General features: G+C 38.2%; 2 protein-coding genes across 3 annotated transcripts in view; one reads left to right on the plus strand and one right to left on the minus strand.

Moving 5' to 3' along the window:
- LOC309476139 (SLAM family member 5-like) overlaps positions 1–7,996 on the plus strand; it is a 234,798-nt gene extending 226,802 nt beyond the window's left edge. Inside the window, exons 4-6 of the mRNA XM_082139357.1 lie at positions 4,172–4,333; positions 4,476–4,543; positions 7,556–7,996. Of these exons, the coding sequence (XP_081995483.1) occupies positions 4,172–4,333; positions 4,476–4,543; positions 7,556–7,609 (284 nt within the window). The 3' untranslated portion in view covers positions 7,610–7,996. The remainder of the gene's footprint in view (positions 1–4,171; positions 4,334–4,475; positions 4,544–7,555) is intronic.
- Positions 1–24,873, minus strand: part of LOC309476003 (uncharacterized protein) — a 46,712-nt gene that overhangs the window by 20,243 nt on the left and 1,596 nt on the right. Inside the window, exons 2-8 of one of the 2 annotated variants that reach the window (XR_014197901.1) lie at positions 23,970–24,281; positions 23,388–23,717; positions 21,967–22,278; positions 20,746–20,856; positions 17,360–17,668; positions 15,561–15,875; positions 12,248–12,982 (exon numbers count right to left, since the gene is read on the minus strand). Coding sequence is in view for 1 of the 2 variants with exons in the window: in XM_082139077.1 (XP_081995203.1) it covers positions 12,891–12,982; positions 15,561–15,875; positions 17,360–17,668; positions 20,746–20,856; positions 21,967–22,278; positions 23,388–23,717; positions 23,970–24,281 (1,781 nt within the window). In the remaining variant the exon portion in view is untranslated. Of the gene's footprint in view, positions 1–8,753; positions 12,983–15,560; positions 15,876–17,359; positions 17,669–20,745; positions 20,857–21,966; positions 22,279–23,387; positions 23,718–23,969; positions 24,282–24,873 lie in introns of those variants that run through there. The other variant, XM_082139077.1, reaches the window with a different exon arrangement.

Raw genomic sequence — 24,873 nt, forward strand, 5'->3', positions numbered from 1 at the left:
TTCAAGGCACTGACGCTTGCTTACAGAACTATCACAGGCTCAGCTCCCTCCTACTTTCACTCACTCCTACGAGTCTACATCCCTACCAGACACCTACGATCGGTCAACGAGCGACGTCTCGTGGTTCCATCACAGAAAGCCACAAAATCACTTTCCAGAACATTCTCATTTACAGTTCCATGCTGGTGGAACGCTCTCCCCACCCTCATCCGGAATGCAGAATCCCTGACAACATTCAAAAAACAGCTGAAAACCAATCTCTTCCGTGAGCACTTAACCTTATATAAAAAAAAAAAAAAAAAAAAAAAAATCCTTTCCCTTTGAAACATCACTTATCAGGCTTATGCTACTCTGAATAATACCTGAACTTCGTATTTTGAGCACTTCCTGCGTTGTTGTTGCTTTTGCCTCTTTATGATGACTCGCTGAACTTAGTCCTAATTTGTAAGTCGCTTTGGATAAGGGCGTCTGCTAAATGACTAAATGTAAATGTAAAGTTCAAAGACTGTGTCATTCAGTTACAATTACGGCTGATCATTATTACTGCTTTCATCTGTTGTGCTCTACAAGACTGCTGTGAATAAAACACAGTTAATCTTATCATCTGTCTCATTCCTCTGAGTCTGTATATCGTAACAGAAGATAAGACCAATACGAGCACCAACCAGGACCAGGAGATACATTCCAGGACATTGTTGACTCTCCACCACATTCTCGCCAACCACCTCAGTTGCGGCACTGGCTGCCATTTCTTCACCGCCAGTCATTACCAGTCCCATGGTCACTCTTGCCCTTACTTTGGTTCGCTGGAGGACTGCAATGGACTTCTCCTCCAATGCTTACTTGCCCTGGAGATGCAGCCGCATCGATTCCCTACCAAATGGGCAATAGTTGCCTTCATTGTCTGTCTGCTGACAAGGCGAGCGCTCCAATAGGTGGAAATGATTTGGCAGCAAAATGGCCCAGCTATTCAAACCTGTGATGCCTTCATAACATATTTCCGTGAAGTTTTTGGAAGACCTGTGGAAGATTCCGGTGTTGGTGAGCAATTATATCATTTGCAACAAGGGAACTTTAGCAGCTGCAGGCTGATGGAATGAGCACTCACTCCTCACCACATATCGACAGGAACTTGAGCCTAAACTGTGGCTGCATCTAACTGCACATGATGATGACATCGGCCAAGAGAAGTTCATCCATCTATCCATCAGAGTTGCTCATCATGTGCAGGGATGTATGGAACACCAACAGGGCCGGCAGTCCTCACAACACCCACGTCAATCAGTGTATGTCAGCTCTCCAGTACCAGGCGTGGAAACCATGCAGATAGATTCCACCAGACTATCCCCTGAGCGGCAAGTTTGGCTGGTCCAGGGTCTTATCTTGGACTGTGGTGCCAGGTGACGCCATAATGTTGTGTCCCATTCGTCCCCCTTGTCCAGTGGTGAGTTTTGTTTAAAGTTTAAGTTCCAATCCATCTTCACCCATGTCTAAAGTAATCCTGACTGCATCCAATGTTTCCGATTCAGTCTGCGCCCTTATCAACTCTTGGTCAGCCAACAATTTAATTTCCGGGGAGCTCTGCCACCATCTCAAGAAAAGGTCTAAAAAATCCTGCTACCAAGCCGACTCCATAACTGGGAAACCTCTCAGCCGAGATCATGTCCATTTCAGTGTTGGACCAATACAGTTGCGGGTCGACCTCCTACATGTGGTAACCATAGAATTCCTGGTTCTGGAAAATTCCACCGCTGACATCATCCTAGGGCATCACTGGCTCAACAAACACTATCCAGTGCTTTCCTGGGACACAGATGAGGTCCTAATGTGGAGCGACAGATGTTTTCCTGAGTGTTTTCCTAAGTTCCCTTTCCCTTTTTTGTCAAGACCCTTCCTCTCCTGTCAATGTCAATTGAAAGTCCTCTTGAGAAACAATCTGTGGACATTCCAGCCTGCTACACCCACTTCAGTGATGTGTTCTGCCTGTGACAAGCCTTCCAATTACCACTACACATATATGGGACTTACCGACCATTGACCTCATACTGGGTGAGCCAGTGCCTCGTGGTAAAATATACCTACTCTCCATCCCTGAACAGAAGGTCATGGAGGAGTATATTCCGGAGGATTAATAAGGATACATCCATCCTTCTACATCCCCTGCTAGTTCAAGGTTCTTCTTCATGGCCAAGAAGGACAGAGGCCTGAGGCCCTGCATTGATTGCCGGGCATTGAACAAGATCACAGTAAAATTCGTTTCTCCACTTCCCCTCGTCCCCATGACCCTGGACTGCCTAAGAGGTGCTATCATCTTTCCAAAGTTGGACCTCCAGAGTGCCTACAACCTCATCCAGATACGTGAGGGAGAGCAATTGGAAAACAGCTTTCATGACCCCCACAGGACTATATATATACTGTGTGATGCAGTTTGGCCTTGGCAGTCATGGCCTAATAGTTAGCGAGTTTGACTTGTAACCCAAAGGTTGCTGGTTTGATTCCAGTACCAGCAGGAAATGACTGAGGTGCCCTTGAACAAGGCACATAACCACTAATTGCTCCACGGACACCGGAGCAAAAATGGCTGCCCACTGCTCCGGGTGTGTATCACGGTTTGCAGTCTGTGTGTGTTCACTACTCACTACTCTGCTCCTAATGTTTCTGCACTAACTTGGATGGGTTAAATGCAGAGGACAAATTCCGAGTATTGGTTATCATACTTGGCCTTCACTTTCCATGTCCCCTCCATATTCCAGTATTTCATGCAAGAGGTGCTCCGGGAGTGGTGCACTCCTGGAGCTTGGCAGAACATCGCCAGCACGTCCTGGAGATCCTCCAAAAGCCTACACTAGTTCTATCTGTTTCTCAATGCTGAAAAAATGTCTGTTTCATCAATCCTCTGTGGTATAACATCAGTAAAGATGGTATCCAGGTGGATGAGGGGAAGGTAACTGCCACTCGAGACTGGCCTACACCTACCACAGTCAAGGATTTACAACGCTTCCTCGGATTTGCTAACCTTAACCACTGTTTCATCCACAACTTCAGCTCCATTACCAGTCCACTCACCAACCTTCTGAAAGGCAGGCCCAAGTCTCTGTCCTGGACTCTAGCTGCCATCAAAGCTGTACAACTTCTGAAGAAGGCCTACACCAACGCACCACTCCTCGCTCATCTAGACCCAGAAAAATATTTTGTTGTAGAAGTCGACGCCTCCACTACTGGGGTAGGAAGAGTCCTATCTCAGCAGCAAGGGACACCACCTTTACACATTTTTGGTCTTGCAGAAGACATCGATTCTGACCACGGCCCACAGTTCATCCTTATGTCTGGAAGTCATTTTTCACCCTTCTAGGTGTGACCGTGAGCCTCTTCTCTGGGTATCATCCTCAAACCAATGGGCAGACCGAGTGGAAGATTCAAGAGATCAGTCGAGATTCAAGAGATCTGTCAAGATTCAAGAGAACCTTCTGTCACGGCCACCAGAACTCCTGGAGCTGGTCTCAAATTCTGGTCGATTTCAAACATCAACAGTGTTTCTCATAAATCTTCACCTTTAATAAAGTAATTGTATCATAGTTATGTTGATTTGTTTGCACATACTTTGCAATTCAGCTCTACAGTCAAGTCATGTTACATTTATTTATATAGCATTTTATACAATAGTTTGCTTTAAACTAAACTTTCCAGTATAAAAAAACAAAAGTGTCAGTGTCTCTTCCAATGAGAATTACAACTTAAATTTCTACTATAAAGGAGCTCTCCAGTGTGTTCATGTTTTTATTTGTGTCTGACTTCGACGGACTGAACAGAAGAAATAAATCGAAGAGATTTCCATGTCAAAGAAGACGGAGCCTCAGAGCCACACCTACCCATTACGCAATTGCCATGGATCAATACTAGTTCAAAGGTGTTTACCAGGGAGAGCTAATTTTTCAGGAAAGTTCGCTTTTGCGAGCTCTTTCGAACTCCCAAAACAAACTCTAAATAAACTTTGTTTCAAGCCTGATTTTGTTCTAAATGACTTCACACTAGTTCGTTCTTCAATTTCGCTTGAAGTTTATTTGGGCTGAGGTAGCTGTTCAAGGCTTAACTCAGCCATGCTTCTGTTTAATAGTGTTTGTTATAGACAGAGACATTCACTGCCATTAAAAACTGTCTTTGGGTGCTACAGCACCAGTCCCACAGTCCACTTTACCACCTACTACTTCAACCTCTCCAAACCCTCTTCAACTGAATGCACTGATCTCTGCTGCTGCTGTTGGATTTCTGTTGCTTATTGCTGCAGTCGGGATCTTCTTCATCTACAGGAAACGCAGAAAAACAGACCAACAGGGCAAGTGTCACCTACTGCTGATACACCTGTAAAAACATATGTATAAAATAAAAGTATTAAATAAGGATTTACTTATATTATATACCTAAAATAATAAAGTTTTGTTGTTTTAATGCTTCTATTATTATTGTTATTGAAACAGATCAGGCTCGTAATGAAGACATCACTTATGCTGATCCGACATTCCTAAAAAGAAAAGCACAGAAATCGGTAAGATCAATTATATTAATGCAATTGTAACGTAAGATGTTTTCTATAACCATTCACCCTTTCCTTTTCCTCTGTAATAATGTTAAAAAATAATGATTATTAATAATAAATAATAAAAATTCATTATTAGTATAAAAATTTACAGAAATGTTACATAATATTACAATGTTACATACAGACTTATTTTAGAATTTCTACAGATAAATATGTGTGATTCTGAGGAACTTTAGGGGACCACTAAAAAACCACAAAAAAAAAGAAAAAGAAACTATTGCCTTACCAGTATAACGTCAAATACCAAAAAGATGAAGTTAGTTCTGAGAAAATATCCTGTAGCACAGATGATTAACATAAAACAGGAAGTCCACTTGACCTCTGAGTGATAAAAAAAAAGCTTCAGTGCAAAATGAGATGACAGTAATTTTAACAGTAAAGACTGAACACCAAGTAAATGCGCAAACCTGAGAGCCCAGCCAGTCCAGTCAGATAAGTCAGTCCAGCTCCACGTCTGATCATAACCTCTTAAACATAGTTAATTCAAATGCACAACTGGTAGATAAGAACAAAGTCTTTTTGAGTCTGTGAAGCTGTTCAGAACCAACAAAGCATCAACAAAAAACCTGAGAAACTTAAAATAAAAAAGTTGCAATTGCGAGATATAAAGTCACAACTACCAAAACTTAAGGTCTCAGAATTAATTACAGTTAACCGTTTTTATTTTATTTTACCATGAGGCAGAATTAAGGCTAGGCGGTGATATATTGTGGTGAAAACATAAATTGTCAGTTATTGGAGATTTTGCTATATTGCTTATATCACGCAATGTACATAAATATCCGCATAGCACACTATGACTTAAAGTTATTGACACGTTAGAGCAACAAAGAAACATGGATGTGAATGGGAAGTGCTTGACATTAAGAGCTGTTATTAAAAGCATAATAAACCATCAAAAAGAAGTAAATTAAGTACTTGCACGCTGACAGATGGCTTAATGTTCACACACACAGCCAAAGCACATGCAAAGAAAGTAGGCAATTCTAGTTTATAATGTAGTTGATTCTAGTTTAAGGTAAGTACCGAATTTACTTCTCTTTTGTGGTTTATTGCACTTGTGCAATGAGATAGAGACAAAATATGTCAAAATGCCGGTCATTGTGAGTATTAACACAAACACAGTTGGTTATTTTAAAGTAAACAATGGGAGAGAATCAGTGTGTGTAAATGTACTGGATCTGTGCATTAGATAGTGTGACAGCAGCCCATACCTGATGCCTAGGACTGAATCCAAAATCATCCCTAAACCCTCAATCACTATTCCCCACGTTAGTCCACTAATACAGTTCACTTGAAGGAGTGAATGGAAACGAGTGAGGGAATTCGGACAGCCGCTGAGTGTACTTGTTATTGCGGTGCAATGAGTGCACTTGATAACGTCCACTATGGTTTCGGACACCACTACAAATGACTGCCCCCTCAAATAATGCCCTATTTTAGAAAGGGGGCTAAGTGGAGCATTGCAATAAAGTGTAACAGAAGGATAAACATCACGGACAGTTAAGTGTAAAAACCACTTTTAACGGTTCAGTGCATTTGTGCTAAACAGGCACTTTTAAATTGGAAACTGAGGTCCTAAGAAAACCAGAGTGAGAAAAAATTAGCAAATATTTCTGCTGATATATGCATGGATGTGGGTGAGAAGGAAAATGTGTCATAATTGTTTTTTTTTTTTAAATTGTGACAGAAAATGTTTGTTTTTTTTAAAGAAAGAAAGAGAGAAAGACATATGACTACTATTTTAGGTAGACAAGTCACTTTTTTCCTGGAGCAGCACGTGAAGGAACCCTGAAATGTACATATCCAATAGTTTGTTTCATAAAACAAGATTTAAAAAAATATACTAAAAACAGCATCTCTTGTATAATGTAATCAACTTTCAACGACACTCGCAACCCTTAAATCTGCCGTGGCTCACTCATGAAAGATTTTTGGAGCAAAGAAATCTCTCTACTCACTTAAAGCGCTATGGCTGATTGGATTCGTAATGCCCCAAAACACATCAGGTTACAAGTGTACTGAGAGAGGAGCTTCTTACAGCATACTCATACATGAACTTGATCTCCAGAGCTGCTCTGAGAGTCACTGTAGCAACATTTCACCATTTCATCTGAGAAAACTATCGTCAGATACACACAGAAACGCCAAGCTCGTCACGACAACCCGCCAAAATAAAAGTTCTGTTTAACTTCAATAAATTATGACACATATAGTTCTATTGTGTACAGTAGAATGTACTTTTTAAAGTAATAAGAATACTATATAAATATAAAAAATGTATTAATTTTAAGTTAATCAATTTGAAAGAAAACCTCTGCATTCAGCACTTTGCCAAAAAAATAAATAAATATTTTTTACAATTATATTTTAAAATATTACATTTTATAAAATAATTTTACCTCCACAGTCTTTCATAATAAATTTGTATTTTTGCATCATTATTTCCATTTTTATGTACTCCTGACATTAAAATAAGCCACTATAAACGAATATAAAGGCCCATAATGTGATACTGCCAGAATCATAAATAATTCTGTGATAGAGATTTTTGGTCATATTGCCCAGACTTAAACTTAAAGAGTTAGTTCACACACAAAAAATAATAATTTCTGTCAGTAATTACTCTCCCTCATGTCGTTCCAAACCCATAAAACTTTTGTTCATCTTCGGAACACAAATGAAGATATTTGTAATGAAATCTGAGAGATTTCTGTCCCTCCATTGACAGCTACGCAACTACCACTATCAAGCCGCCGACATCTAGTAAAGACATCATTAAAATAGTCAACGTGACTACAGTGATTTAACCTCAGCTTTATGAAGCGGTGCAAGCATAATTTACAACTTTATTCACAAAATGTTGTATTGCAACTGTTCCTGAAAACCATGATATCTGACAAACTCTTTTACTGTCTCCTGTCTCGTTGTATGTTGTGTGTTTGTGTTTTCTTTCAGGAAGTCAAAGTGGAGGAAGAGGTGGTGTATGCAGGTGTCGTTACCAAAAAGTGATCAAAAAATCCTCATCAATGGTGATGTGTTCACAGTTACGGTTCACTTGCATGCTGGGAAGACAAACAGCAACGACTATAACAACAGAGAAGCTGTTACACAACAGCTTCTTCTATTACATAATTATATACAACAGCTATAGCAACAGAGAAGCTGTTATACAACAGCTTCTTCTATTATATAATTATACACAACAGCTATTTTTTGTACAGACTTTAAACAGCCATGATGTTATATGGCCTAGCAACATATAATCTTCACTGCATTCAGATCAAACACCATTATATAACAAGATGACGGCCATTATTCTGTAGGTGCAAATTCAGAATAAAATTACACATAAAACTTTAGCAATAAAAGAGTTTTTGACAGTATTGCATTCTATTGAATCATATTTGACCCAAAACTGGGTCAAATTTTTTGTGTTTGCAGAAAAGTGCAGTTTCCCACAATGAATTGTATTAGGCACAAAACAGCCTAACACTTACCAAATAAAGTGAAGGAAAACATTAATCGGCCTGATTTATTCATAAAGCAAGTTCCAAACAGCTTTTACTGCACTAGGGCGCTATCTAGTGTTCATTACCAGGAATTAGCCTTCCCAAGATTGACTTCACCATCCAGTATCGATTACTCTATAAATCACTCAGTGTAGCTTAGCTCAGTGTTTTACATTTATGCATTTTGATAAATAGCGGTTATGAGTGAATCGGATCTGTTTAATGGCAGTTATTATTACACGCACATACAAATATATTTTTGGCTCAGCTTTGCAAACCACGGATGCTTACAATGGTTCATTGCTCGAAAATTTTCAATAGGGTGTACAATGTGGCCATCTGGTGGCCAAAATGATTAATTTCTTCATTTTCCCCCACTTTATTCTGTACTGTCAGTTACACTTTGTTTTAATTGTATGCTGCAAATGCTTTGAAAAATATGCTTTAAAAAAATATTTGTTATGCCAATAAAACATCTTAAAATGGAAACTGAATAGCATCTACTGAATTGATTTACATAGGCATCACTGCTTTATGCCCATAGGCAGAGGATATACAGAGGCATACACTCAGATAGGTCTAAATCTCAAATTAAAATTAAATTAAATACATTTTAAAATAATGAACAGACTCAAACCAACATATCCCTATGTTTTCTTTATTTGAAATGAACAAAATTAAAACAAAAGTCAAATCTAAAACAAATAACTGTGATAAAATTCCCCAAAAACCTAACTTTATTACAAACAATATACAGTAACATATAAATTAACAAGACTTTCTAATAGTCAAAAGACTTACAATCCATGTTTGCTTTGGACAGGCAAATTCTGACAAATGAACCAAGAGATATGTTGTCATATAAGAGTACACTACAGTCTATCTATGTACACTAGTGTTGCAAAAATACTTATAAATTCCCTTAAATGTGCTGACAAGTTTAATAATTCAGCATGTTGTATCGGTGTCTGTCCGTCGCTGAGAGAGAGAACTCTGATTGGCTGTTCAGGTTAGTGAACGAGTCAGCGCACGAGAATAAACGCGGAAGTGATGAAAGCAAGCATAGAAGTCAAGACGGTAGAGACCGAAGGCTACATCATCTTACCTGAGCATTCAAAAGCATGAATATTTTCATAATAACATGAGGCGACTTGAAATACTGAAGAAGTTATTGAAAAAGCTGCTTTGCTCACAGTTTGTATCTGAAATCCCAGTTTCGGTTTCCCTTTTTGAATGACTAAAATAGACTATTGACACCTGCTGATATCAGGGGGCCAATGTTTCGGAAAAAACTGAAGCTTCCTCGGGCGCCGCCATTGATTAGCACAGGGGTTTTCAAACTGGGGGCCGCGGCCCCCTGGGGGGCCGCCAGGGGGCGCCAGGGGGGCCGCAGCAAGTTGGAAAAACAATGTGTTAATATGAGTATTGTTATAAAATAACATTTTAATAATTTGTTTCATAGCCTATCTGAACATTATACTTGTAATGCTAATCTTTTAGAGATTAACTGATTGATCGGCTGGTGACCAGAATTGGCCGATTTTCACGTGATTTTCAGTCTGACATAATGCCGATTCAAATGCACTCGGGCGCCGCATGATTAACCCTCTGGGGACCAAGCTGTTTTTGGGGCCCTTGAGATGTTCTGACATGCTCTGACATTTGTGCTTTTTTCAGTTATTTATAAACATGTTAATGGCAAAGGTGTAAATTCACTCTATATAGCACAAACAGGCCTACCATAATATGCGAGCAACATGTATGTAGATGTTTGTATTTTTAAGAGAATAATGTTTATGCGTGGTTATTTAAAAAAATAAAAATGAAAGTTGCTGAAATAAGACCACAAAACTCATACAAAATATGTGCCCACAAGACTTTTGACTAATGGATGTTGTCCCTTTCAGTTCTAGCTTCAAAATTATGTGAAAATAGTCTTGCTTTATCGTTCACAAAAAAAAAAACATTGATTTAAATGGTGTAAAACAGGTTTTGCTTGGAAAGCCAATATGCGAGGGGGAGGAGTAGTTTACACCTTAGTCCCACCCACTCTGCATAATGACTCTGCATAATTAGCCATTCATTCAGGTGTGACACTGACTGAGCCACAATGCAAAGACAAAATATATATTTTGAAGAAGACTTATATTGACCATTTAAGATTTTGCTTACATCTATCTTGTAAATATGTTTTGCTATTTTATTAAAAAGGTTACAATTACAACAATAATTACAATTTCAGCAATATTTCTGCAAAAAAAGTACTCTTTCTTTGTAAAAAAAAAAAAAAAAAGATTATAGGCCTACATTTTATCATATGTATTCATTAGTTTGAATATAGCCAACATTGGAACATCTTAGTCTATGACTTTATTTTTGACAAAATAGTATTTTATATATATTCAGAAAAGCTTATTTGATGTGACAGTATATTCTACAGTAAAAACTGTACCTAAATCTAGTCAACAAAATGTTGTCTTTCATACTTCGCCTGACTGTAACGCAGTAACTGTAACTGTAAAAGCAGTTTATTCTTTCACACACAGACGCGCGATTCATATTTAGGCTAAACACTCTTTACAAATAGACGCGCGATTCATATTATAGAAACGCGATTCATCTTTTTGTTTACATAAGCCTACAACGTTATTCCATAACGTTATTCCACATTAACACTTGAGAAAGGATAACTTAGCCTACCTCACTCCTCAGCGGGATCTGCTCCTCATATCAGCACGGAAAATTTTCTCCATAAGGTAGGCTATATTATGCCTCTTTGTTTACAGCTGATGTGGGGGCGTTTCACAGACTGAAATGGTTCTCAGAATTTGCGTTTGAATAGCACGCGCTCTCCGGGGCGTGGTCACATTACTTTTGAATGGCTCCTAATGAGCTCGACTGGAGTCGCTCTCTTTTTATACAGATTACAGAAGCTGATAATATTTGTTTTTTATATAAATTACTTCATTTAAAAGCTGCGATCTCAAGCTTTATGCCCGTGGGTCTGTTTGCCTGTTTGACTGAATTTTCGCGGAGTTATAGATAATTTTCGAACGCGTTTCAAATGGGAGTTTACTGACAGAGAGAAGGCAGAAATAGCATCATGTTAGTTTTTCTTTATTTGTCAAAAAGCAAAACACTTTATTTGTATTGTGAGTATACAGAAAAAAAATAGAAACTGAACAGGATCGATTGATGTATTACACGAAAATGAAAGATCAAAATTTACAGAGCATTTTGTGTTTATTTTTCATTGCTAAAAAAAAAAACGAGCAAAACGCGTGGGCGCGTTTTTGGTCCCCAGAGGGTTAACATCGCGCAACATCAGCATCACACGTGCACACAGAACGCACATGTAGGAAACCTTGTGAATTACGGCCGTTTCAGACCGCGAGCGGCGCGTGAGTAGCGCAAATTTTTTTCGTCGTGCATGTTCAGTGAGTGCATTCACACCGCGAGCAGGAGCAGCGCGTGAGCGTCAAGCAGGAGCGTCGCGTGCTGTGAGCAGTAGTGAAGTGGAGGGTTTCAGCGCCGAGTCTATTTTTGCTGCGCTGCTCACGCTCAATTAAAGTGAAAGCACACTTTTGATGGACAAAATAAATGATGTATATGATTTCACACAAAAAGTACCAAAAATGCACATAATTTGCATGTATTGTGTGTTTTAACAAGAACTTAAAAAATTTATAAACAAAAATATTTATAGAAAATGTACCCATTTAAACTTTTTATTAATCAGTTTGGATAAAAGTGGTGTTTTATAAAATATATATATATAGAAAATAAATATTTGTGTGTGCTGTAAAGTGGTTAGAAAACATTAAATCAGAATCGGCTAAAATCTGTATTGGCAGGTCTAACTCAATGACAAATCGGAATTGGCCTTGAAAATTGTAATAGTTTCATCTCTATAATCTTTCTGATTGGCTGGTATCAAACACCATCACATAATCTGATGTTCACCTAGATGTTTTATTTATTTATTTCTACATTTGCCATAGTATTGTCGATGGGTTCAATAACACATCCTGCAAAAGGGGGGCCTTGGCCAGAACCTAGTGGTATTTGGGGGGCCTTGTCATGGAAAAGTTTGGGAACCCCTGGATTAGCAGACCATCACCTGCTGTTAGCATTCCACTGACTCCCATTCATTTTGGCGTCACTTTGACAGCGAATAACTTTACATCTGAGGCGTTTAAAGACTCCATTTGTCCATTATTTATTTCTAAAGAAACACGACAATGTATAAGCAGTTTTTGTAAAAATATGCTAACGATTGCGTCATAACCATGCGACTCTCTGTCGCACAGTAGAGAGATTACCGTATGGACAGGAGGAGAAGCTCGCGGGCAATCGGGGGGACGTGGAGGCAAAATGACAAAATAATTAATCAGAATACTTAGCAAAAGTTTCTCCTGCTCCTAGCTCATGGACACCTCCTACTCACACTCTCCGTCTCTGCAAGTTTCGGAAGGGAATGATTCAGATTTCTCTTGGCACAGCTCCTAGAAGACAGACGGGTTGCTCACGTCACATCTACGTCATCAAGCTCAGTTTGAGTCTGTGCAGTACGCTCAGCCATCAGGAAGTGAGAGCTTCTAATTGACTTCACTTTTCTCCATTGAATCCAATGAGGTCACTGTGTCCATTTCTTTTACTGTCTATGGCTGATAGACACATTTCCTTACACGCATACCAGTTGACAGTCTCCTTTAGTCCTTTTGGGGTTTTCAAGCGCAGTTTTTTGGCCGAGGCGCAGCTTACGAGAGGCGACAGCACAGTTAGCTTTCGTTGCTGATAGATCTTTGACGGCAATAACGCACCGACTGCAATAAACGCCCTTCCTCTGGTATAGTTCCGAGTGCAGTGGGACCTGAAAGAAAACACATAAGTCCGATGACTAATGGAAATCTTTGCTTTTGTATGGAGGATGACCAATGAAATGTGTGGCACAAATCAAATGTATAACTAACCATCTGAAGCTAATGTGTTTAAAGAGGACATATTCTGCTTTATTACATGTTTAGCTTTCTTTAGTGTGTAACGTTGCTATTCGAGCATGAAAAAGCTCCAGTTATTCTCTATATCAGTGTCACTGTTTCTGAACTCCCTGAATCGCCTCCATTGTTATCTTGAGTTTCTTCCGGGAACGAACACGTCACAGTATTCCTCATTTTAATAATTCATACGCAGAATAAAGGGGCGGGACCTGGTTGAGTTAGTTAGTAGTGTGATGAAACTGGGACACTTCCCAAACACGCTTGAAGCGCTCGACCAATCACAATACACTGATCCAGCCAACCAATCAGAGCACAGTGTGCTTTTCAGAAATAAGGTGCTTCATAGAGAGAGGATCTAAACAAAGCGTTACTTCTGATGGGTGGATTCAGGATGTAAAAATTATCCCAATTGTACTAAACAGTTTTGAACAACACATACTGAGGGTTTAAATCAGATCAAAACCATGATTGGATTACATGATCTAATACCATTTCAGAATCTTTTGAACAACCTATTTTCAAGATTTGATCCAAACCGATTATGCCGTGAACACTACACAAATGTCAAAGTATTCGGATGGCTGTTATTCTCACACTCCTCTGGCACTCGCTACATGCCCAAGAAAGGCAGTCTCTTACCGTAGTAAGTGACATTTTTTTTGGATTGAGTCGTAACCCAGCTCGGCGGATAGCAGCAAAGACCACCTGGAGGTGTTGCAGTGTCCCCTCAAAGTCAGGCCCATGCACCAACAGGTCGTCCAGATACACCACGCAACAGCGGCGAGAGACACCTGCCAGGACCTGCTCCATCAACCGGGAGAAGGTGGCTGGAGCATTACAGAGGCCAAATGGCATTACCCGGTGATGGTGAAAGCGGTCTTTGGTTTGGCCTCCAGAGCCAACTCCACTTGCCAGTAACTCCGGAGGTCAAGGGAGCTGAATCAGCTCAACCCCACGATACAGTCCAGGGTGTCATTGATTTGCGGTAGAGGGTACAAGTTTTCTTAAGCGGCAATAGCGGCAATAGTCCACACAAAACCGCCAGGAGGAGTCCTTCATTTTGAAGAATAAGGGGCTGCCCATGGGATGTTAGACGACTCAATTACTTCAGCTTTTTCCCTCTTCCGGATTGCTCTGCTGCTCGATTATACTAACCAGCTGCTTCCCCTCTCTGCTTGGCCCAAGGGTACATCAACTGTCCTTTGTCCCTACTGTAGGGGAACGACTAAGCTTTGGTCACATTTATGGCCCCACTCAGTGTCAAAAAGTCTAGTCCCATAATACAAGCATCCAGCCAAAACCCATGATAAAACCCAAAATAAACCCTGACAATTAATAAAAGAACACTTGATAATCTTATAAGATAATTAGATAATTGCATTTGAAAGATAAAAAAAAAAGTGCACTACAGTCTATGTATGTACACTAGTGTTGCAGTGGTTCTGACCACTAGTGTTTTGAAGCCTCAACTCAATACGGCATGTGCCCACCACTACCTGGAAGAACTACATTGCTCTGAAAAATGCAAAAATAACCAATTTCCACTTATTGATGAAATGTGATACGATCTGGTAAAACCCACCACATGGTGAAATTCGAACTATTACAGGTTTTGATACCATATTAAAGCAGGTTTCAAGTCCTTTCCAAATCTGTTTTTATTTCTTTCATCGTTTGTCTGTAACAAAAGTTATGGTTGATCGGCTGATTGCTATGATTTTCAGGAACGGAATTTTGAGAAAAACTGGTTTAATTAACTGTCACGTCCTACTAGCAGGACCATTGGCAATATTTATTTATTGCCTTGTTTTCATATCACATATTTTAGTAATCATCATATTTTAGATATCATTCGAAACCTTAAGAACTGAAAATTAATCATGTGAAAACATTTTGAAATTGGACGATTGAGAGGCGAGCACGATCTTTTAAGCGAGCAGCTACTTCAGACTCCGTTGTTCTCTTCTATTTTGATAGGTGAACTGTCTTTGTAGTGTTAACAGAAGGAGAGCTATGGGGGATTTTATTTTATTTATTTATTTTTGCAACTTGCCACTATAAATTGCTTTTTTTCTGCACTAAACTAGTGAATGTTGCCAAGATATATTCAGAGATGATAGATAAGATGTTATAGAATAATAATTGAATTAAAAGCCAATTTAAAAAAAAAAACTGACATTCGATCTATTTTAAGACCTTCCTGAAAACGTATCAGCGCGACATCCGACGGGTTTTCCCAGATCGCATCACAAATGTATGTGTGCTTTTAGTATTTTCAGTAATGTGCAGTGCTCAGTGCTCATTAAGTATTATCAGGTATTAAGAATACCTGATAATTACAAACAGTTGTGATTGATTATGATTGGAACTGAAATACGGACACATACATGACGGACACAGTGTTGATCTAAAATAAGGTCATTATTACACTGGAATATTTGAGATACTCACCAGAGACAGAAACATTGAATAACTTGAATGACTTTTTTCCACTTCTGCTGATCTGTAGTTTATACGGTCCAGAGTCTTCAGTTCTGGTGTTTGTGATGGTTAGAGATCCAGTCTGATGATCCAGCTTCAGTCTGCCTCTGAATCTCCCGTCAGGACCATTATCTGTAGTGGTCCCTCTGGTCCCTCCTTTGGATTCAGCTATGACAATGTCTTTGTCTCCAAACATCCAGAGGATCTCATCATCTGTCTGTATTATAGTATCATTGTCCAGTGGGACAGATTCTCCTTCCATCACTAACACTGGCCTTATTTCATCTGTCAAATCAGGACAGAAACAGAAAATATAGTAAAGAATTTAGAACAAGAAAACAAACCATAGTAAAAAGCAGGTAAAGTAATGCTCAGTGTCTCATGTAAACTCAGCCTCTCATTATATAAATATAAATGTAGCTATAATTATATTATACAAGTCAAAAAGCTCAATTCCCATGTATGTTTTGATCAGTGTTTTGGACCAATCATATTCTCTGATTCATTTATGATCATTTATGTGGCATTAATTCACTAATTCAGTGTAATTTTCTTTATGTCAGGAAACAGGTTGTAAACATTTAACTTATGATCAGATAATTTTTTTTTTATTGAATTTGTTCTTTTACATTTTTTCTCATTGTTGTATGTTTGAAGTCTACAGTTCTTATTTTGATTAACTCTAGATTTTATACTTTAGTATAAGGTCAAATTTGGGTTTTTATTTTTTATTTTTGTCTGAGTTTTGGCACATTTGTCATGTGTTAGGTAACATAAGAGTTCTCTGCAGATAATTTTTACATTCTATCAGTAGACTGAGGGGCAGAACTATAGTCTTATAAATACAACTAATTATACAACATTTATTTCCTTTTGCCAATGTTTTTGCCAAGCCAATAGAATGTCGTTTACCTCTCAGACTGTTCGCCACCTTGGAATTATATATCTGACATTTTTGTCACATAATCTTATTTTGTGATAACTTATTTACATTATGTGATGTTTTCTATGTTGTGTACATTTTGGGAATTTATTTAGAAACACGATGCATTAAGAGCCGGGGGGTGAAAACTTTTGAACAAGACGAAGATGTCCAAATTTTTCTTATTTTGTTTAAATATAAATTGTTTTAATTAGGTACTGCCCTTCGGAAGCAGTTTAACTGCTCAGGACAAACAAGGGACTCAAGAACAACTATCACAAAAACAAAACAAAAAACCAGTCATGGATCATTCAGGTAACAACACACACAGTATTAACAATCAAGGGTGCATAAACTTTTGAACAGGCTTATTTTTTTTATAAATTCAGCTATTTTTTCGTCTTGTGGACTATATGTAAACATATTTTATGTAAACTATCTTATTCAGGACAGTACTAAATAAAAAAGAACATGCATTTTGTATAATCTTTGTAATTTTAATAAAACTATGTACATTTTCACAGATTCTGCAAGGGGTTCACAAACTTTCAAACAGCACTGTATATAAGCTATAATTGAACCAAATCAAAGAGAAACGGCAAAAAACAAGATCTAACTTGAGATATCATCAGTTGTCTGTATGAAAACAATCACAGAGAGCGGATGGGGTAATGTGTTAAATGTGGCCGTAAACGTTCATATTGAATGTTTCACTGATGATCAGATTTGTTTCACAGCATCACTATGAGTGAGATATTTGCAGTTCATGAAAGAACAAAAAACAGTTATTGTTAAGGATAACTATTTGAATTCACATGATTAGTATATAAAGATTTGAGTTACTCACCAGAGACAGAAACACTGAATCTCTTGAATGTGTTTTTTCCACTTCCACTGATCTGTAGTTTATATTCTCCAGAGTGTGTGATTGTGGTGTTTGTGATGGTCAGAGATCCAGTCTTCTTGTCCAGCATCAATCTGCCTCTGAATCTCCCATCAGGACCATCAAATGTAAAGATTTTTCCTCTTTTGATTTCAGCTATTGTGGAATTTTCATTTTCAAACGTCCACAGAATCTGATAATTTGCCTGTAGTTCAGTATCAGAATATAGTGTGACTGAATCTCCCTCCATCACTGACACTGACCTCACTGCATCTGTATCAGCAGCACCCAGAAACAGAGAGAGAAATACAGAAATCAGAACAAGAAAACCAAAAATGAACAAAATCAGCACTGATCATTCGCTCCATATCTCTCACCTACTCAGTGATTGATCATGAAACCCTCTAAACAGTAAACCCCATTCACACTCACAGCACAAGAGGAACCAGCCTGAACTGGTTTAAGATGGACTTAGCTTGTTAAAGCGGTCTTCCAGCCTGACCAGCCCAAATGTGGCCCAAAGATTACTCTAAAACCATCCCACAGACCAGGCTGGGAGACCAGCTAAAACCATGTAACCAGCTTCAACAGGGCAGGATATAAAGTACACATATACTCACACAGTTTCATAAAACAATTTGAAACCTGGGGCCAGAGACCGGTTGCACCAGCTGTGTGCAAGTAACAACTTAGCCTAACTTTGAAGTAAAAAGGCACCAAGTTACAACTTGCACACAACTAAATATTTTTTAGTTAATCTTAGTTAAAACGTAACTCTATGATCAGATATTTAAACCAAATATTTACAGAAGCCTCCGATCAGGAGTAAAATAGCAGACTGACTGAACTGCATCAATAAGCTCTTGTGTTACCGTAACCCGACAGACTTCAATCCTCCTTTTATATGTGATAAAGCTGACATTTACACTTGCTTACTTTTTAAGAGAGAGAACATTGTGTAAATAAATGACTTTGTTAGCAGCAGCTTCAACACAAACCAGTCCTAAACTCTGTGTGCAACGGTCTAATAATCAGTAAATGTGTAAGACTTGATTTTCCTGCTAAGGCAAAAGCTGAAATAAAACTCACCCTGCAATAAAACGCACCATAGACAGAATATCTCAAAGAAAGAGCACAGGACATTGTCTTGCCCAAACTTTTCTCCTTCCTTATCTCTGCATCCCCCTCTCCCTCCTCCCTTCCTCTCCCCGTGAGTGAAGTCACCAAAAGTTCACTAAGAATGTCTATATATCACATAGGATGTATCTTGTCAATCTATTGTTTTTTCCTTTTCATGTTTGGTATCATTTTAAATGTCTCAGTGCGATTGGTAAAATCGTCTTAATTTCATTGCAGTCATTGGTTTAATGAGAAAGACTGAGAACTTAGGAGAATTCTGTTCTCCTCTTTGGGTGATGTCTCTTCAAGATATCTGATAATTCTCCCATCTCCCCCGAAACCAGGTGCTACCCCTGGGGTACATGAATTAACCAAAACAACTCTAAAAAATATTTGTACAAGCCTTTTGTTCTGGTCTGGGTATTTAAGGGGAAGTGGCAGAGCAGACTTTAGCCCCTTTCACACAGCGCTTTGAACCCGGCAAATTGCCAGAGCACCTTCTGTGTGAACGCAAACTCGACCCGGGATTTATGCCGGGATCGATGCCGAGTCGGGACCTAGTAACATTGCCGTGTTCAGTCCCGGAACGCGCGCTGTGTGAACAAAAGCCGTAATAATGCCGTGTCGTAGTGATGACGCTGAAGCCGGGCTCGTTCTCCAGCTGTGAAACGGTACGTAATGCGCAAGTTTATGATCGAATCAGAGAAACAAATGCACAAGCGTGGTTTCTCGAGAGAGAGATTGCAGCTCATAAGCAAACTTAAGACGCTGCTGAGATTACAAGTCACATCGATGTCACGTGTCTTTACAGCATTTTTACGGGTTGTGTGTGAACGCACTCTCTGATTCCGGAAAATCACTGGCAGTGTGAATGAACCAAAATCAAACGAACCCGGGTCAAATCCCGGGTCACTTTATCCGTGTATTATCCGGAATCTCTGTGTGAAAGGGGCTTTTGAGAACCTGTAACCAGGAAAAACCCCATACAGTGTGTGTCAGTGTTTTCTCAAGTCTTACACTTGAAACACACTCACACACCACTGTGTGTCTTTGTCAGGAGCATTTCTTACTGAGTCATATTTGAGATTATTATTTCTGAATTGGCTTTTAATCATTTACTTGTGTAACTGGCATGATACATTTTTACCTGACAAATAAAATGTTTTATTTGATTTATTCTGCATTATTCTGAAATCATTTTTCTAGTATGGATTAATGTGTAGTCTGGTGTTTCCTCAAATCTCTTCCAGGATAGATCAAACCGAAGGCACTATGAATGGAGCATGGGGCACATCATTAAGGAGACCTTCTGATTTCTGACTATCACTTACTTAGCATGTTGCATCTTGCGACTTTAAAAAATTACACCTTTGTTGTGAGTCAGCATTGAGCAAAAATGTAATTAAATAGTTCGCATTGCATCCTCTGACTATTTCAGAACTGGCTAGTTTGTGACCGTGAACGCACATTCGCGACGTCTCAAAACGATACCGGGTCCTTAATGAATGAATGATTGAAAGTATGGGATACTCAGAATAATCAAAGATCTAAATTAAATCATAATCAATATTTATGATTATTTTCTAATAAGAAACACGATCTAAATTTGATTATCATTTGAGATTGGAGTCAGATTACTGTAAGTGTAGAGCTAAAGTAATATTGAAACTAAATTCTAATAAATAAACTTCACTGGAGCGCTGAAAAGACATACACGCATGATCCCTTCGCCCACACCATTGGATTCCGTCGTTGGGCCAATGGGTGGCCTTTACAAATGTCATTTCCTATGTTTTTTTGTATCAGTATTTATTGATTCTTATTAATTCAGTTTCAAATACAGTTTCTGTATGATATTTACATATTTAAAAAAATAATAATAAAATGATAAAAAATAATAATGAATAAGTATCATATTTAATGGAAATTTTACTGTTAGTTACGTGAGGCAAAATAAATTATAATGAAGGATAAACTGAACTTCACAGCATTTAATCATGACTTCTGCTCATGTATTTCAAGGCGGATATTGGATTATTGAAGGTAAACATGCGTTTACTTTACGACCTACAAGCTAAGTTCTGCCTTAAGAACCAATGGAACAACCAAATAAAGTAGAGTTAGTTAGCGGCCTGAATTTGAAGATTTTTACACATTTAAACTCTAATGCAGTCTAGCAAAGCTCATTGTTTTTATCTTCCTTGTATTAGCCATAATATGATGTACTTTACGTTTCAGTTTAGAGTTCTTGCAGCAGTGGTAAATCACAACAGCAACTACAGCAACAAACACCAGCAGGACACCACCAACAACGATCCACCTTTTTTCCCCTGAAGACAGACCTGGTGGTGAAGATAAAGAGAGACAGTCATTGGTGTGAGTGAATGAGTCTGACTATAACACTTTGCAAAATTGCATTTGGCTAAAGCAGTAAATATGAATCTGAATCTGTTTCATTTGAATCATAATTGAGCCTCTAATGTAATTTCAGATATTATGATTTTCTTATTCACTGTGTTCAACTTCAGTATTACAGTGTTTGATAATAATAATAATAATAATAATTCATTACATTTATATAGCGCTTTTCTCGGCACTCAAAGCGCTTTACATAGATGGGGGAATCTCCTCAACCACCACCAGTGTGCAGCATCCACTTGGATGATGCGACGGCAGCCATATTGCGCCAGAACGCCCACCACACACCAGCTACTGGTGGAGAGGAGACAGTGATGAAGCCAATCAGTATATGGGGATGATTAGGAGGCCATGATGGACAGAGGCCACTGGGCAAATTTGGCCAGGATGCCGGGGTTAAACCCCTACTCTTTCGAAAGACATCCTGGGATTTTTAATGACCACAGAGAGTCAGGACCTCGGTTTAACGTCTCATCCGAAGGACGGATGATGTGAACACAGGGCTGATTTAAAAAAAAAAACACACACAAAAAACAACATTATAAGCTATAATGCAGTTTTGCAACCTTTTGAAACATGCCAGCAGTCTTAAAGCATTTACAGCAGATTTACTGTTCATAGATAACCAACAAAAATTATCACTGTATTGGTTTCTTCCCATACAAAAAGAAAAGCTTTGTTTTATTGTCTGAGAAAATTATAAATACTAGTATTTAAAAAAGCATACAAATACACACTATACATTAGAACATTGTGAAATCAACTGTTAATTTTTAAATAAAACCAAAATATTAATTTTAATAAAAAAGTGATTGTCTTAAGCATCAAACGTTGATTTTAATATGACAATATGCTAATGATAATAATAGTATTTTCTTTACATATATTTGAATAATTTTCACCACAATTCTTTTGAGAGATTAACAAAACAGTTAAAGATATAAATTTCATGTTTAACAATTCAAATGATTTTTAATTTGTTCATTTAACTTTAGGATTGTTTACAGAGCTCTGATTACACTTGATCAACTCACCACTGACAGTAACAGTGAATCTCAGGTATATGGCATGTCTGTTGATCTTCAGTTCATAGACTGCAGAGGTTTTGCACTGTATTATAGTGAGAGATCCAGTCTGCTTATTAAGCTCCAGTCCGTCTCTGAATCGTTCATCAGCACCATCATATGTATAGAATAGTTGGTCAAGCGAGGACTGGTTTTTATAGATTTCAGCTAGGATAATGTCTTCAAACACCCATGTTAAGAAATCATCTCTCTGTATTTCAGTAAGACCAGTGTGTAGAGTGACAGACTCTCCCTTCATCACTGACACTGTCCTCACTTCACCTGTAATGACAAACTCAAGAACAGAGAATGAAATACTTACAGGAAGATTAAACAAATATTGCCGTTAAAAACGCTCACTAATAAAGAGAAATCTGATCATAAGATCAAGTGACTGTGTGGGTCTGATTTATAAATGTGAACACACAAAATTGGTGCTGAAGGGGCGTACTTGAGAATAAAATGCACAAACAAGCAGTCCCTGCCCAAACAATGAAATAAACTGTAACATGCACTTCCACACGCACACATCAAGAAATCTCTTGCATGAGAAGCCTTTCTCTGATGGGGAAAGGTGTTGCCTCAAAATTGAAGTCACCAATCAAAATGGACAATTCTTTTCTATTTTTTTAATGAAATATTGCAGTATTTATTCTAAATTATTTATCTGTCCACATCATTATTAGTTTTAAATTCACGTGCCTCTAATCTTGAATCAAGATAACTTTCCCTCTTACAGCATCTCTTCTCAGATGATGAGGGCGGGGCAACCTGTCACTCACATGAGATCCACCAATAGCAAACCACCATCCAATCAATTCCCCACAGACTAAATCAAGCCCCGCCCACATTTGTTCTTGTTCCGTCACAATAGAGAAGAAAAAACGAGTGCAACATGCCGACTTTAATATTACTGTCAGTTTCAGAAACAAATGGTGTTGTCCTGTTAGTAATAACACTATGCCATTAAAAATCAATATCTTTTTCCATAAGAGAGAGTTTGAGGACGATAGTTATTAAACTAATAGTTCCAGATACTGTATGTATCTGTTTTAGTCTAAAAAATTATCAAGTGCAAACAACAATTTTAATCGTACATTTTTTAGTGCTGATCCAATCAAATTCATTCTTACATTAAACCCCGGTTCCACAGACCAGGCTTAAGTCTAGTCCAGACTAAAATACATGCTTGAGCTGTTTTAACTGAAAGCAACTGATGCATCTTAAAATATGACGCAGTGCCTTGTTTTGTCTCAAGATGGACATCAGTAATGTTTTTCTAAGGCATTTTTATAAAAGATAATTAAATGTCTTAATTGAACTAAGGCCTAATCCTGGCTAAATCTAAACCCTGTCTGTGAAACTGGACCTGAAAGGCACAAGCTACTCACCACTGACAGTCACACTGAATGACTTGTGTATGGTGTGTCGGTTACTGATGCTGATGTCAACTTCATAAAATCCAGAGTGTTTGGTTTCAGTGTTCTTGATGGTCAGAGATCCAGTCCAATAGTCCAGCTGCAGTCTGTCTCTGAATCTCTCAGAACCATCATGTTTAGAGATTTTTCTATCCTTTCTATTGATTTCAGCTATAGGAAAGTTCAGATGTTCAAACCTCCACCGTATCACATCATCTCTCTGTATTTCAGTAAGATCAGTGTTTAGAGTGACTGAATCTCCAACCAGCACTGACACTGACTTCACCGCATCTACAGGCAGAACTGGGAGAAAAAAAAAAAAACAGAAAGAGTTACTGCAAGATAACTTGAAGATCTCCTGGATAAAGCAACAACACTTGCGACCCTACAGAGGTTAGTGCACATGAGAAGTCTCCTCTGTGTTGTGGTCATAAAGAAACGGTTCTACGACTAAATAATCACATCTGCTTAGCTGCTATTCATGACCATTTCCAGGCATATGAGAACTTGAGCAGATGCTAATTACAACATTTAGAAAAAAAATGTAATACTCACCAGTGACAGTGAATATCTTGTTAAAAGTATATCTGGTGCTGGTTACTTCATAAACTCCAGCATGTTCAGTTCTGGTGTTTGTGATGGTGAGATCTCCAGTTTGATTGTCCAGTTTCAGTCTGTCTCTGAATCTCCCATCAGGAACATTATCATATACAGAGCTCTTATTGGCTCCTCTGTTGATTTGAGCTATGAGGGCACCCTTAGCTCCAAACCTCCACTGTAACACATCATGTCTCTGTATTTCAGGAAGACCGGTGTGTAAAGTAACCGAATCTCCCTCCGTCACTGACACTGACTCACCAAACACTCCTGCAGATAAAAAAGGAACAGTTAGACAGACAAAAAAATAAATTAATTGATGTAATTATAAACAGACTTTTGTTCCCTCCAGAAGCTTGTGTTTTGCAAGTAGTACCATCATCCCAAAGAGACACAAATTATTTCAATTAGTAGATACAATTAGATTCTGTGTCAAACATATATGGGAAACAATACATCATTATATCAGTGTAAGACTGAAGAAGAGATCAAAACACCCTGCAATAAAACCATAAAACTCACTAATCTGGAGATGATCTCAAAGAGAGATCTGTACTGCACTAAAAGTACATTTATATGGAAAACTAAAACATTATTTATATTACATTCCGTATGGTTAAAGAGTATGAACATGAAGGCTTGAGAGCCAATGATTTTGAACCTATTCTTGGTACATTCAGAATAACATGGCTGAATGAGTCAAAGTCACATTCAAGTTGGTGCCATATTCCTAATCACATCTTTAAAAATATTGGCGAATTTGTCTTAAGATGTGATTTTGATCTCTGTAAGATTCCTTTGAAGGCATCTAATTTTCATAAACAAGTAGGCCTACTGCTTTTTTGGAAAATGATATTTACCC

This window comes from Leuciscus leuciscus, assembly GCF_965113295.1.
Source record: "Leuciscus leuciscus genome assembly, chromosome: 15".
Lineage (NCBI taxonomy): Eukaryota > Metazoa > Chordata > Actinopteri > Cypriniformes > Leuciscidae > Leuciscus > Leuciscus leuciscus.